Source organism: Anarhichas minor, unplaced genomic scaffold, assembly GCF_050575085.1.
Source record: "Anarhichas minor isolate MPS153535 unplaced genomic scaffold, ASM5057508v1 ptg000003l, whole genome shotgun sequence".
Classification (NCBI taxonomy): Eukaryota; Metazoa; Chordata; class Actinopteri; order Perciformes; family Anarhichadidae; genus Anarhichas; species Anarhichas minor.
The window spans coordinates 1,884,717-1,900,593 of record NW_027466449.1 but is presented as its reverse complement, the minus strand read 5'-3'; the positions used below and the strand labels follow the sequence as shown (position 1 = coordinate 1,900,593).

Here is a 15,877-nt window from a genome sequence, read left to right as displayed (position 1 = left end):
TTAAGGCCCAAACGCACAGAAATATAAAGGATATATATATATATAAAGGATGCCCCTCATTTGATGCATGTCAATTGATGCTCCTATGGTGCACTGCAGGCATCAGATTTGAAATGCTAACACCACAGTACTAAAAGTGTTTACGTAACAAAAGAATGATAAAATAAGTCCAAGTTGTATTTTGGTTTCACACGCGACATATACAACCTTTGCCCTTACGTAACCTTACGTCAGGATTACCACAGCCACTAGAGGTCAGCATAGTCTTTTTGTCTTTGTATTGGTAATCAACTTTTGGAATAGATGATAACGGCCCACTGGACCTACTAGTAGGTGTAGCAGGTGCCTTCTAACCAGTATCTATGAGGCTGCGAAACACTGGTAACAGGTGGTTTTTGCCTCTTTTAGCCTTCTTGTTTTGGTTCTGCTCCCATCCACCTCGTTTCCAAATGTAGAACGCTGCTGTTTTCAGCATAAAGGGGCTTTGATGAACCCACTGAAACGCTCCCTGCCCACCACCAAACAACAGACAGACAAAGTTAGTGACTAGCTGGTGAAGTATGTCAAATATCTAGGTGAACAAGTGACTTATATTCATTTGGTTATCTAGAAACGCATACAAAAAATGAGCGTAGAGTTGCTCTGTGTCTTCTGAATGTGTAAAACAAAGACTTGCTAACATGTAGCAAGGTGTCACTAGATGCGAGATGTTCCACCACTTCCAAGTGCCCAAAAAGTTTGCAGCAAAATAATCTCATAATCTATAATACAATAATGAGTAAATAAGCAGCAGTCATCATTAGTGCAGCGGCTGCTCGGTGTGCAGAAACATAGACATCTATCTGATGGGTGTCCAGGATTCTGCACGAAGAACTGAAACAGAAAACACTGTGTGAAGCCATGCCACTGCTGTTGGCAGTCACCCGACAATTCATCACGACTCCAGTGTTGCTACAAAATTCGCTCTCTGTGTCTTTCCCTATCTCTCTGTCTCCTACGCTTTCAAAGATACGGTTATAAAAATACACTCGTTTCAATCCGAAAATGATTTTGCCCGTTCAACAGAAAACATTCTTTCCTCTTCAACGTGACTGTCAAGCGCTGATTAATCAACGGGATCGTTCTCTGAAAAGCGGCTCCGTAAACAAGCCGTGCTCTCCGGCTCTGTCTGTAGACATTGTTGGATCTGACAACTTTCTCTTGCTCGCATAAATTATTGATCCTTGACACTTCGTGCAGAATGCTAAGGATCCGGCGGTATTTATAGCCGGCATTTGGGAGAGCAGCTGAGTCTGTTTGCCTGGTGTTGATGATGATCGCTCGCATCGGGCTGCGGTCATGTTTCAGGGTCGTGCTCGTGTTCTGTCGACCCAGGTGGTCTTGTAGTCCGCGGGCCCGGAGGTGAGGCCATGTTTCTGCTTGTTGCTGGCAGAGGGCTATTTGGCAGCTGGCTCTGGCTCAGTCAGAACTCATTTCTGCTGCTCTCTCTTTTTTACGCAGAGGCACTTAGTGCCTGGTATCAGATGTCTTTCTCAAAAGAATAGGACTCAAGATTTCTAAAGTTTGTTTATTGTATGACTCTGTTTTGGCACTCCAGCCTTTAGTGCTGTGTGCGAATCCTTCTCTCTTGACAATACAAAGTGAAGTAAATATAGTTACAAACTCATGCTACAAATTAAACGGTGAAGCGATATATAGTATCGATTTGAGCTATATGTCAAGATTGATTTTTGTGTTAAACAAAGCGTAAATAGATTTCTATGAAATTGCGATGGATTTCTGATAATGGCTTTGTAGTCTAGTTTAGAACATCTAAATGGAAACTACTGTTTGCATTTGAAGGCTGCCAGATCAGAACATAGCGAACAGATTTACAAGGATGAAGAGGTGTAATTGCACAGTTGTGTGTGTGTGTGTAATATTATATAGCAGAGCAAAAATAACCTGTGACTCTTGGTAACTGGCCTCGAATATCGAAATTGCAATTTTGACAAACGTGTCATTTTCACAACTCTTATAATAAACAGTGTCTTAACAAGCTGTAGCAAGTGACAGTTGATTCTATCTCTAAAATAGCGACTGTCAACGGCAAAATTTAGTGAGCTGCAGTTAATTAATGTTGAATTTGTGAGTTGACAAGTCCTAAAAACATCCATGTCTGGCTGATATGGATAACAGTGTCACTGAGGAAACAAAACATATGTTCTTACATACTTCTTGTAAATGCCATTCGGAGCACTTCTTCCACAGAGTATCTGTCTGGATATAGTGACAGTTGGAGCAAATATGATAAAAGTTATCTTTATTAAGTCAAGTTACCAACTGTAGCTTCGATCAGGTTTTTGTTGCCTTGTTAAACTCAATTTCAGGCACAGTGCCACTAATGATCAACTTCCTAAAACCTGCAGATATGTACGCTGTTAATGTTTAAATCATTGGTTGTCATGTTTACATTATTATTATTATCCCTGTTTGCTCCATTTTGACTTATTATCAATAAATCTCTTCTTTTTCTTTTTATTCAGTGGAGATTAGTCTCTCTGTGTATTCCTGTCACATTTCACCCTGTGCAGCACATCCTCACCTTTCATTTTTATCTCGTGACACTCGCACACAATTAACACTTCTCCAGTTAACACTTACTGGCATGCAACACGCATTGTTCACACTCTAACCCGATGCTCCCCCTTTCTCATGCATCGCTAATATTTTTCTCTTTTGTGTGATCGACTCTTCCACCTTTTGTTCTCCAGATTTAATTTCAGTAATCTGTCCATCTTTTTAACTGCAACTCCTTCTTGATCCCCTTTTCAAACCACCCCTGCCTCTCACTTTGTTTGTTTGAGACATATGATGAGCTTGACTCCGTGTCACGGTCTCTCCCCCCTCACATATACACATCAGGAAACAGCCAAATGTACATTAATGAAGGTCTTTGTGTCTCTCTCTCGGACGCACACATACACACCAACCTTGTCTCCTACACAATTGTGTTCCCATACGACCAAACTATATTATGTAACTGTAAAATATTTTTCGAAATGCAATTGACAAAGCAGTTTTTTTTTTTGTTGGGAACGTAATTTCTTAGCAGACTAGGACGGACAAAAACTCTCGTGTGTGTGTGTGTGTGTGTGTGTGTGTGTGTGTGTGTGTGTGTGTGTGTGTGTGTGTGTGTGTGTGTGTGTGTGTGTGTGTGTGTGTGTGTGTGTGTGTGTGTGTGTGTGTGTGTGTGTGTGTGTGTGTGCACATTAAAACACACCTTGCACACAGAAGAGAAAGAAGTGTGGGTATCATATAGTGTACGTGTACACACAGACATAATGCCTCAGACACATTCACACACACATTATGCACATGCAGGTCCCATGAAGCCATAATGTGAACAGATGATCTGCTTGGCTGTCAGGGCAAACAAGCACAAGTTCAGAACATTGGCAGCCACAGCATTGCCACTACTAATTGCCTCTGCGTATTCTCTTGGTGAGTGAGTGTGTGTGTGTGTGTGTGTGAGAGTGAGATTCTCACATGCAGAGTGAGTGTCTTTCACACCCTCTGTGTGCAGGACGTGATGACTCAATGTGAGATCCCATGCATGCGTGTGTCTGTGTGTAAAATGTGATATGGCTTCGCAGTACTTGTGAGGACTGACTTGTGACAGCCCACTGGTCTTGATATTTTGAGCACATTTTGAGCAACTTTTGACCAATCCTAACAGCCAGAACAGCTCATTTTATGGTTACACCTACACCAATCATAGTATTTGTGAGTGAGAGAACTGCAGAGTGGCCAGCAGTTTGGAATGAGGGTCTGAAACCATGCGTAAGTGAGCTAAACCACTTCAAACCTCTATCTTCAGTGACATTTTTGCGTGCACCTTTCCTTTAAAAATAGACCCCAAAACTATGTTGTCGGTATTAAAATGTTCAAAAAAAGAGAATGGAAAAGGTGGCTTTTGTTGAAGGTTACCACCTGCTATGTTAAGCTTGAATTCAGTTGGTCAAGATGGATTCCAGTACAGCCCAACAATACTACATATGTCCTGTCTATGTGTCTTGAAATCCCATGAGGGATGGGCCATATGTTTGGCGTGACACAGAAATAAAAACTAAACTAAACGCTTTAAGGCAGGTATTGATATTTGAGAGTTTAAGTATTCAACACATATTTTCTTTTCAACATTAATACGTAGCATAAACAAACATTTTTGGTAAGGTGATGATGACCTGCCGGCAGTTTTGTGGTGATCAAAGTGGTGTCTCAAGACAACTTTTTGAAGGTCTTGATGTCGTCTCAGACTTGACCGCATTTTTACTTTGTCTTGTCTTGTTTCAGACAAACATGACTCTGGATTTTATTTCCAGACCCCAACTGACGATACTGCAGTCTGTTTAAATATTTCAAATACTCAGCGTAAACATCATATATCTTCAGTAGATATTTGGAACAAGTTGATAAGGAATATATATGATGCTGTCAGACAGTGTGGAATACAATTTTTCAAATCTCAAAGCTACTTAACGGGAAAATGAAGGGGAAAATTGGGCTTTGTATGTAGATATGAAATAGTAAAGTATAGATTACATTACAGTCATTTAGCAGACACTTTTATCCAAAGCGACTTACAATTCAGATTCTATCTACACCGTAGGCACAGCTACGGGAGCAATGTTTTGGGGGTCAAGTGTCTTGCTCAAGGACACATCGACATGCGACTAGCGGAGGCGGGGCCGGGGATCGAACCGCCGATACTCTGATTGAAGGACGGCCCTGCTCCCCACTTAGCCCCACTTTGCCACATTCGCCCCTGTGATTCGTCCATTTTCACAGCTACCTCCAGATTGTTGCTAGGAGCAGGTTTACTCTAGTTGCTATGATACCACTGTAACCAATGCATCCGTATTGAATCAGGTCGCACACATCTCTGGTGTTTCTTCGGCTCACAGCTGCAGTGTCGTCACACACTAAATGTTTCCTTATGTACATTCAGTGTTTCATCTTGAGACTTGTCACAGTGACACATCGAGTCTGCACGGTGGGATTGCTGCTGTTTGATCTATTTCAAAGCCCAAGGGAATTCATGTAAATCAATGTAATGTCCTCACAAGCACAGCAGATCCAGTAAGTACATGTGTGTCAAATAGATCACTGGGTGAGTGAACATCTCCTCTTTTACTGCTCAATAGGGTTCAATGCAGTATGCTTTATTGTCCCCCAGAGAGCCGTTTGTTTTGACTATAACGGATTGAATAACTCAAATAACCTCAAACTGTTAGATGAGGCCAACTGAAAGACACATTTGGATTATTGAGGAACATTAGCCACAAGAAGTCCATGATGCTGTTTTTAACATTGTTGCTTTGTTTTTGTGTTACTTAACAAGATAAACTCTACTAAGCCCCTCCTCCCAAAAAAATAGAAAAATCAAATCAATGTCCTATTGCTGATCGATCTAACAGTTGTTTTTAGAAGTGTGAAAAATATTGGGGATTTTATCACATAGTCTAAAGTATTGCAGCCCTTACAATTTTAACTATCAACCCATCACTATTATTTGGGGTAAAAAAAAAAAGTGCAGTTATAAATATGAAGTAGGAACATCGAGGGAACATTTGGTTGGCCAGGTTCCTCGGGTCAGATTAGACATTCCAATGATCAAAAGGCCAAAGTAAGTTTCTTTCAAAGGGTGTCTGGGCTCACACTTGGGGAACGAAGTAAAGAGCTCAGATTTTCTGAAGGAACTCTTTTGCGAGGAGAGCCGATAGATGTGGTTGGGACATCTGATAAAGATTCCTCCCAGACGCCTCCCTGTGGACATCCATTTGGGAGGAAACCTCAGGGCAGACTCATGCCAGAGGTGTGATACATCCTGTCGAGCCAGGGAAAGCCACAGCATCCCCAGGGGGATCTGGAGGGGGCCAGGGAACGGACGTCTAAGCTCCTCAACTTACTTTGCTGCCTTGGCTATTCGAAACCAGATAAATAAGACAAAACTGTCAAGATGAGAGGAATTCACATTTTATATATCTTGTTAAAATTGACTTGCGACTCTGGTCATTGGGCAGACATATTACAAGCTCACATCTTGCTTTCTGAAGCCGTAACATTTAAGTTATAATACTTGATGAGGTGTCTGAATGTAAATAGTGGAAGTGACGAATGCAATGATGCAATGAACACCAAATAATTCTGGATTGAAATAACATTTACAGCATTTTTACCAAGACATTCAACCACTGAGGGGAGGTGGAATTACATGAACTATAATGACACACATGGTAAATTCAGCATTCGGTACATTTCCACTGTGTTGTATTACTCACCGCTCCACTGCTCTGAGTTTCCCCTTTTAACAGATTTCTTTCACTCATTCATTCTAATTCATTACTTTTCAATCCTATTGGCATTAAGCTACCTTCAATGAAACTCACAACTTCCTGTGAAAAGCCTTCCAGCAGCTCAAAGGATGTAAAGCCTCCCTTTCTAGGCAGGCTTTTAAAGCTAGGGTTGGTAATGTTCTTCAGAAATATCTTTTTAGTCATATTTGTTCAAAATTATTTTAACATCACGACAGGAATCAATAAATCAAAAGCTCTGACTAAAAAACTTGGTGACTTTCTTGCTAGATTTGGGGATTTTTAACGCTATTAATGCTTCTTTCATTGGAAAAGAGTAAGAGACACTGGGCTGGGATTTTCGGTTGGATGATGTTTTTAAATCTTGCTATCTGACCATTACCATCCTCAGCTTTTATGTGAAATATCTGCTGCCAAAAGAACAGCAAAGCAGAATTAGTGAAAAAAACAATGTTTCAGTTAATAAGAGAGACTCAAAGCATGAGTGAACAATTCATTTTACTATTAATGAAAACTCCATGTGCGCCCAATGTTACAAGTAACTGTGGAGAGAGAAAGACAAACAGACAGACAGGCAGACGGATGACGGAGAGACAAAAGAGAGAGAGCGACAGCAGATGATACAGAAGTAAACAGTTGAAACACATCTCGAATGTATCTGCAGATAAACATGGAGGAAGTGATGAGGTCACATTTACAACGAACACCATCAAAAGCTAATTCAAATGGTAGCAAATCAGAAATCAGGGAGCCTTCGCCATAAAAAAATATGCTTGTGAAGAAATTCAGTGTCAATGCTTTATCTAATTTAAGATTTTAAATCTCAACATGTGCCTCAAATGAAACAACAACGTTGTTTGTAAATGCTCCGTAGAACGACGGAAGCAATCTGAGGCCCCTGACGACACGACATCATTTGTCTGTGCCTTATAAACCATTACAAATCACTGCTGTGAAAATGAATTTGTTTAATGATGGGACGAAGCTATGATTATGACTTTGTTTATGCTGAGGGACCTCGACTGTCATGGTTACAATAATAAATATGTGGTTCACGATCATGGTTATAGTTAAAAAAAAACAACGTTGAAAGAGAAAATACAAAAGTGTTTTGCGATGTTTAAGTCCGATGCATTGTGGATCCATCCATCCATCTTACTTCCTCCTTTGCTCTTGACTTATCGACTACTTGTTAAACATATGTTGTTTTGGGTCACTCTTACATTAGTACATTGTCTCTGGTTTCCAGTCAAAAGCCTTCAGAAGAAAAGAGGGAGCAGACAAACTATTCAGGATTCTAACCTGCTGGGGGGATGACAGTGTTGAAGGATGTTGGGTGGAGGAGCAGGTGGCGTGATAAGTGCCAAAGCAGCGTAATGGTCCGTTGTTGTCGTCTGAGACGGCACACATGTGTCTCCCTGGTGTAAAGTATATTCCTGATCCCTGTTGTTCATAATCATAATAATAACAATGAATCATTTGCATTGTTTCTCTGCAGCTCTCGCTGTCTCAGCTGGCAGCTACTTCACGCTACCCGACCATCAGCCACTCGAGCTCGGCGTTGCCGTGGCAACAGTCGTTTCCTTCTCTGCTCCATCCTTCCCTGTTGGCGTCGGCCCACCAGCTGTCACATGTGGTGAGATTCCCACCCCCGTACGCTCACACGGCCTTGTGCTCACTCACGTTCAAACTGAGGAGAAAAATACACAAGCAAAAGGAAGTCGAAAGGTGCATTTACACATTCAAACACAGCAACGCTTAAACACACAACATTGGATATGCATCCCCGAGGATATGCAGGCAGTCACTCACTACAGTTCAAAGACACACTCACCTTTATAGCACGCGAGGATACACGTAAACTAAACGGATATATTGTCTAACTTATTCGTTTTTTGCCGTGCTTCACCTTTTATTCTGAAGGAACAGCGTTTTTTTCACTTCACTACATTTTCTCGGATTTGTTTTTGTAGTTTTAGTAATTCAGTTACCGTAGTTCATCCAGGAGTTAAACAGATAATGGGGAGCATTACATGTCGATACAGTAAATCAATGTCTCATTTCTTCTCTGCATTAAGTTCTCTTCGTTCCTATTTGTTGCCACAGTCGATTGGGAGGCTTTTTTTTTCAGAGCTAACCCATTCCACCTTCTTTTACGCCTCAGCACAGCTCAGAAGGACTTTGCTCATATTCTAACTAGACAGCAGTAGCTTTAATGGGTTTTCTCCCATATTTCATGCCTGAAATCCATATAGCTTAAGCAATGAATCATATTGCAGGAATAATCCAGGAACTGTGGTTCAGGCTTACAATATAATCAGACATACAAATGGCTAAAAAAAGACACAATTCAATTTGGGTTTTAAAAGACTGGCTAGGCCGTGCTGTGGAAATACTGTCAGAATAACTTACCTATTCGTATACATCTAGATAACTACACTGGTCGTCAAAAGAACTCTGTCCTGTAGCGTTTGAGGTTGAATTCCCAGCAGTGCACATTTGTGATACCGTATAACATGACACACATTCAAGTGAAATAATCATCCATATATGGCGGCAACACACTGTCACATCAGTTTGTCCTCATGAAGAGATATATTTGGCACATACACCACAAGTTGATGAGATATGAAGTTTTAAATGTGAAACTGACTCAACGTTAACTAATGTCCTTACTTCTTTGCGGCACTCCCAAGATAATATTGCAGCCTTAGATTTGTCAAGTTTAATTTAGCCTGGAATTACTTGTATTGTAATAATGTATTGTAATACAATTCTTTGTAATAATTTTAAAATTAATATTTGGACTACTGCACTGGGGTTTTTGTTCTGATTCACCAATTATTTATAGCGTTAGCATAATGTGTTATTTCATAAAGGGCAGTAATGCTTCTCGTCATCTGCTTGCCTGTTTTTTCACATCTTTTTATCCCTCATGTTGGGTGAGAGGGTGAAATACTGGTCTGTTTTGCCAAGACAGTTATGAATCTGTCTGTTAGCCAGGAACAGCATGTTCACTTGTAGATGACACATTTTGGGATCAATAGGTGGGATCACCTTGAAGTGAAATACTGAAATTCAGTAGTTATGATTAGCCGTAAGGGATATGTAGATATTATTAACCAAGAGCTCGGGAAATCAAATTCATTAGTTCAGTTGGTTTGGAGCGAATAAATCTCGGATCCCGTCGGCTATCAGTCTGACGACCAATAAGCCTTTGGCTATATTTCTTGGATATCCGGGCCAGGACTTCCTTTTCCGTGCACTGCTTATTAATTACAGTCCGATTAGCAACTTGAGATGGAAGACTGGAGTTAGATTTGAGAGACAATGTGTACGACTGGATCGTTTCAAAAGTGGCCAGTTCACAAGCTCATTTTAAACCAATAAAATTGTAAATCATCGTCAGATGATAGATGGTAGGTTCTGAAATCCCATTTCAACCAACGCATTCTGCCTCTTTTGCTCTCCACACAGACTGTTTACCTGCATTCAACAAAAGACTGCTCGAACAAACCGAAACCAGTATGCTTCCAATACCAAAATTGTACCGTTGCCTATGAATGCAGAATCTGTTTATGGAGATTAGGAGTGACTAGACTCAGCTTCAAAAGAAAATCGCAACCCAAATCCTGCAAGATGGGGGAAATACACTTAGCCTATACCAACACACAGACAGAAGTTACTTGGTGTATCGTTTGATTTGATTGGGCAAGTTTGAATTGTTCAACCTTGTCAGCTAATATTGGCCAGATTTCACACTGTCCGTAGACGAAGACAATATAAATACATACCCGGGAAGATGCCGACAGCAGGAGCCATATCCCATTTAGTGCATCAACTCTTGTTTGACCAAAGGCAAAAACCACCTCATGCGTAAAAACTGTTTTGCACAGTTGAGAACGTTTTTTTCCAATTCTGCTGTTTCCATACAGCTCTTCCAATGTTTGAATGGAAACACGGGTTATTAGTGTTGAAGTGAGCCGATATAATATTTGCTGAACAGTTTTCACAAGTGGAAATTGTGGCGAGATGGTAAATAGTAGCTCAAGCAGAGAACTGACTCAGTAATATCAGTGACAAAGTAACATTTATCTAACGTTAGCTAACGTTAGCTAACGTTAGCTGCCTTCAGCTACTGGTCAAACCAGACCAAATCAGGCTGGAGCTCCAAAACCCCTTAGTGTATTGAATTGAGGATGATGTTTTCATCGATATACAAATGAATGCAGTATTTCTTCTTTCAATAGTTACATAAACTCACTTCTTTATAAACATGTTGCGTATTTTAAACTCTGCAGCTGATACTGCACAATGCTTTATTGGAAATTGAAGAACACTGTCAACACCAAAGCAGTGGATGAGTATGATGCATTATATCACTAGTCCCCTGGCTGCCATTAATTATCATTTATGATACTCTGAACGAGTTTTTGTTGCATTCTTTGTGCATATATTGAGTCATTCAATCAGCTTGCAGATTTTACTGTTTGAGGCTCCATTTGTCCTTGTCCATAACCTCAACAGCCTAAAAAGCAGTTACTCATATGTCGTCACACAGCGTAGGCTTTATAGCAGCAGGTTGAGGTACAGTATACAACCATTACTTTGAGCCTTTTAAACATGCTAAGGGTTCTACACCATGCCTTTGCATCCTCTAAGGTTATTCTACCGCAGGCTGATGGATCAGAGGGGGAACATGATGATGATGATGTGTTTGTTGCTGCATGACTTTGGTCGAGGTTATTAGTATTACCAGCATGCTTGATGGAAAGCCCAATGATGCACGGCCATGCATGTCCTCTGATAGGCCAACTGAACCATGCACATGTATCAAAGACCAGAAAAAACACTTGACTGGAAAATGACACTATTAGCTAATTATCGGGGCTAATATCCCTCCAGCTGTGTGTGTGTGTCACTGACAAGAAGAGGGGATTAATGTTTCCCACAAAACATTTAGAAATCATTATTGAATTGATCCACAGGCATTAACAGTTATTTTTCTTTTCCTAAAAAGCTGATATTGTGAAGGAGAAAGAAGGAAAAATCACAAGCTGAACAAAAGAACGTCAGTAACTGAATTGCAGATTAAATGCAAGGCTGCCTCAAAGTTAAAACATAAACAATATGCTGTTGGCATTTAACTCATCACAATGGTGTTATTAATTCCGTCCTGTTTACTTTTACTTAAATTAAAATGAGAAATAGACTGTCATTGGCACTTTGGTCAAATTAAAAGCTACCACAGTTGAGCTCATTCTCAAAGCAGGAAGGCACACAAATGTCTTCTTCTCACACACACACACACACACACACACACACACACACACACACAAAAAAAAAGAAGGTAACACTTTACTTTATGGATCCTTGAAAGTTTCCTATAAAGCATTATGTCATTTGGTACTAATTTTGGGAAAACAGGAATGTCCTTGAAAGAAAAGCTCCTTTCAATCCCAAGTAAATATTCATTATCGCTACCAAAGATGTTTATGTTATTTCTAAAGGACAAGGGCAATTGTTTTTCTTACTGTCAACAAACCCCATAACCAAAAACCAACAATTGATTGATCCCACTAATACGTGTTGTATTTGCATCCAAAACTAGATTTCGGTTATACTCGCTATCGTCATTTTAGTTCCCAAAGCGTCAAATAGCTTTTAATTATGAGCAGAGCAACTGACTGGCCGTCCACACAAGGCAGGTGGGGGTGGAGGCAGATGGGTCAAACAAACATAGGCCTTTTGTCCAGCAGACCGCTGTTAGTGTCATGTTAGTCGTTAGTGTCGTTAGTCAAATGACTCACGTGAGTCATTAGTCAAGGTAACTTCAATCACGCTCTTTACTTAACCCTCACGAAGTGGTTTTGTTGCCTGAACCCAACTTCCTATGAAGACGGCAGTTTATTTTGAAAAGACACTTTGCTTTAATGAGTGTACATTGACAAGCCGTCACTAACAAAGCTGACGCTAGAGGAGGTACATAGAGTGTCATAGTTTGAAGCTCAGAGTCACTGACCACATTTGACAATGTGTTGATGAAACCTACCGTTGCACTGGGTGACATTTTCCTTCATGACAATAAAACATGGGCACCGTAGTTTATTTTGAGTCAACTCTACATACACCCTCCTGCTAACATGAATACTCACTACTACTAACAATAGTCCCCAACAAATACACTATTCATCCTGTTTGAGGAATCATTTCTAAAAACTACAGTGCCCAGCTGTTTTACACTCGGTATTTCTGACTTTTTAAGATTTGCATCTTCACTGGGAACTAATGGGCTTGGGCCGACAGGCAGAGAAGGGAATGGAAGTACTGAGAGATGGACGAACACTTTGTTGGTTTCGGTGTTTTGGTGTGCATTGCTAACAACAATATATAGAATACAAATGGCACAGTGATGTGCATTTCATAAAAGCCTGATTTGGAGTTGCATGCCTTTTATCTTTTGTTCTTTATGTTGCCATATCTGAGCTGACTCATCTCTTTATAATCTATCCCACATATTCCCTCCTTCCATAGCTTGAGAAATTGCATTGGCACACCATACCAATTTCTCTCAGCGATGCATTGTGTTCATGTCAAGTTTATTTATAGAGCATTTTTAACAAATAGGTGTGTCGTAGAGGTCTTTGCAGAAAACAAGGGAGAAAATCCAGTGTTCTAAAACAGCAGCAATAAAACAGTTCAACACAAAAGCAACTTGCCGAGAGCTGCATCTCAACATTCAAACCAAACATACTGTAATTAATGATTTCATAATTAGAAAGGCAGCTTGTGGGGAGTGATTGATAAGACAAAGTCACACCTTCTGCCCTCCGACGTCTCATGGTTTTCCACACACGTCACTTTAAAGAACAGCAGAGCACAGTTTCTGAGATTCACATGTCATCCTGTTCGTTTTTAGCTCCAGAACATGTTGATTTACAGTTTGTCCCAAGTACATTATAATCAAGAAGAGTTGCCTCCTGCTGCTTTAAACACTGACTCACATCATGATCATTTGCTATGATGATGATGCTGCAATACTAAGTGGACCACTACATTACATTACTGACCACTAAGAGGAAACGGGTTTGTACACTGATGGACAAGGCTCTTTTATGCAGGCATTCAAATGAACGTAGAACAGATATATGACCTCTGTGTATTGAAGAAGTGTTAACGCTATGGTAAGCATGGGGTTGGAGCAGTTAGAGTACAAGGCCAAAATCCAGGATCAATTCTGACAACTCCACCAATAGCTCTACTGCATGTCATTTCCGTGCATCCGGCTGCCAATTAGTGAAGTCCTTTTTTGGATTCCTTTCTGCCCGTAAGTGTACTACAGTGCAGGCGTTTCGTGTTGTTGTACTTGGCTTTTCCTCTCACTTTTTTAGTTAACTATTTGTGTCTCATACATGATAAAGTCAGCCTGATCTGCAGACGCCTTCGCTTGAGCTTTCCTGGCCTTTTATGGATTTTTAACTAAAAATAATTTGTTATCTTTAGCTGTTTTCGAATCACCTGCTGTATCTGTATCGGCCCACTTTGGTACAGGCCTGCTCAGGTGCCAGCAACATTGCCCACCTGGAGATGGACCTTCATCGGGGAGGGGATGTGTCACCGTCAGCTCAGGACGAAGGAGACCAACTTCAGGAGCTGCCCTTCACCCCTGTCCACGCCCCTGTCATCACACTGGGGATGAATATGCCCAGGTGAGCCCCCTCTGTTGTCTTCTTCAGATATGGGAAATGATCTGTTGTAGAAAGTCAAAGGGTTTTTACTCAATAAAAGCCTCTATGACAGTTTTTGTTTGAAGCTGTCATGAACAAATACAATTGGGGTTAAAAGCCAGTTGAAGTATCTTGAAGTGTCTGAAACTTTAAAAAAAATGTTATGCGATGGCTTGTTTGATCTTATTGGCTTTTTACTCCAAGAGTACGCAGGGCAGCCTTCATAGCACATGCTGGACATGATTTCCTTTGTGCATCGTTTTTCATGCTCTCCCCCTTTGCTTCTCGAATCATGTTAAGGTTAGTTATTCACATAAGCTGAACTAAATCCGGTATGGGGATCATTCTGCCCTTTGAAACCCAAAGCTATCCCTGATCCTGTCTGAGAAGTGAGCGGAATACCTCTTCATGTATGTTGGTGATCATCAGCTGTTTGATACGGATGGCAATAAAGAGGGCAGCTGTTATTTGTGGGAACGGTAAGCACTGGCCAGTTATTCGATAGATGCTTATGACGCCTTGAAAATCCACTGGATTGGAACTGAATTGGTGTTTAACACGTTAGTGTAAAAAGGACGTTCTAGTTTATTCCAGATATATGAAACTATGATTTGGCCTCCTGACTCTTTTAGATTAATACATGCTGTTGTATTTTCTATGGTCCAGTTTCTGGTGTGGCTAACTTCTAAATGGCAGCACGAGAGGGTGACATGAGTATTACTCATGTTCGATAAGAGACATCATTGAAGGAAGCCGCTTTCAACATGCTACTGTTTTATCTGGCCCAGTATCTCTGTGTGAACACCACTACAGTCCTTCATTACCACAATAGTTCACCGCCTCGCTATCTACAGAGGGATATCGATCGGCTCACTAATTGGCAGCATGTGTTCCACTGGGTAGTATAGCGGAGTTGACAGCAAGCAGGAGAATGCAGCTCACAGCCAATTAAAAAAATCATTTTGTCAGCCTTTACGTCCCACTTTAGGTAATGGTGTCAGCGATGTTTGTTTGTTTGTGTGGAAATCCGTTATTAAATCCAGCTGTAAGGAAGAGGTTTTGACTTTGATTTGGTGTCCCAGAATGCAATGCAACGAGCTCACAGTTTACATTGCAGCGAATTTTCGAGAGAGGATATCTCAAAGCAGCCAGGTCTGTTGAGGTGGGACACCGAATGAGAAAGTGCACCCTGCAAATAATGGGCACAGTTACTCAGAAAGAAGGCCTGGCATTATCACAGTGTCTGTAAATAAGCAGCTGGCATCGAAACACTTTCCCAATCCCAGAGTTTGGATCCAGACACGATGCTGTTCAGCTCAGTGGGCTGAAGCATCTCTGCCGCTTCACTCGGAGCCAAAACATCTTTTTGACTGTGTTCGGGGTGGAATGACCCACTTCTTTGAGAAGAACAATGAAGTCTTAAAGAAGTTTAATTGAAGCTGCCACGCATATCTGATTGAGCCCCCTTTGAAATAAAAAAAATAAAAAATGATGGCTTGAATATTAATCCACTTGGGGTAATTTAAGATATAACTTTGAAAGCATGACATTGACACAGCCGCAGAGGAAAACCCAATCGACTGTCTTCTTCACTGTTGTTGCCTTCATTAGTTTGATCAAGGCGTCGTTCTGTCACAAAATGTGAAGCCGTGTGCTTGACTGTTTACCAACTGGACTCAGGCAGCATTACTGCTCTGATAAGCCCAAACATTATCCTTCATTTTCCTGCGCTTGCACTTTAGCCAGCCATCTGTGCACTGTGTTTATCATACCCAGAGTGTTGGGTGTCAGCGC

General features: G+C 40.8%; 1 protein-coding gene across 1 annotated transcript in view; it reads left to right on the top strand.

Moving 5' to 3' along the window:
- The window catches only part of nphp4 (nephronophthisis 4), a 145,012-nt gene that overhangs the window by 79,522 nt on the left and 49,613 nt on the right, over positions 1–15,877 (top strand). Inside the window, exons 12-13 of the mRNA XM_076093142.1 lie at positions 7,855–7,992; positions 13,908–14,065. Coding sequence (XP_075949257.1) covers positions 7,855–7,992; positions 13,908–14,065 — 296 coding nt within the window. The remainder of the gene's footprint in view (positions 1–7,854; positions 7,993–13,907; positions 14,066–15,877) is intronic.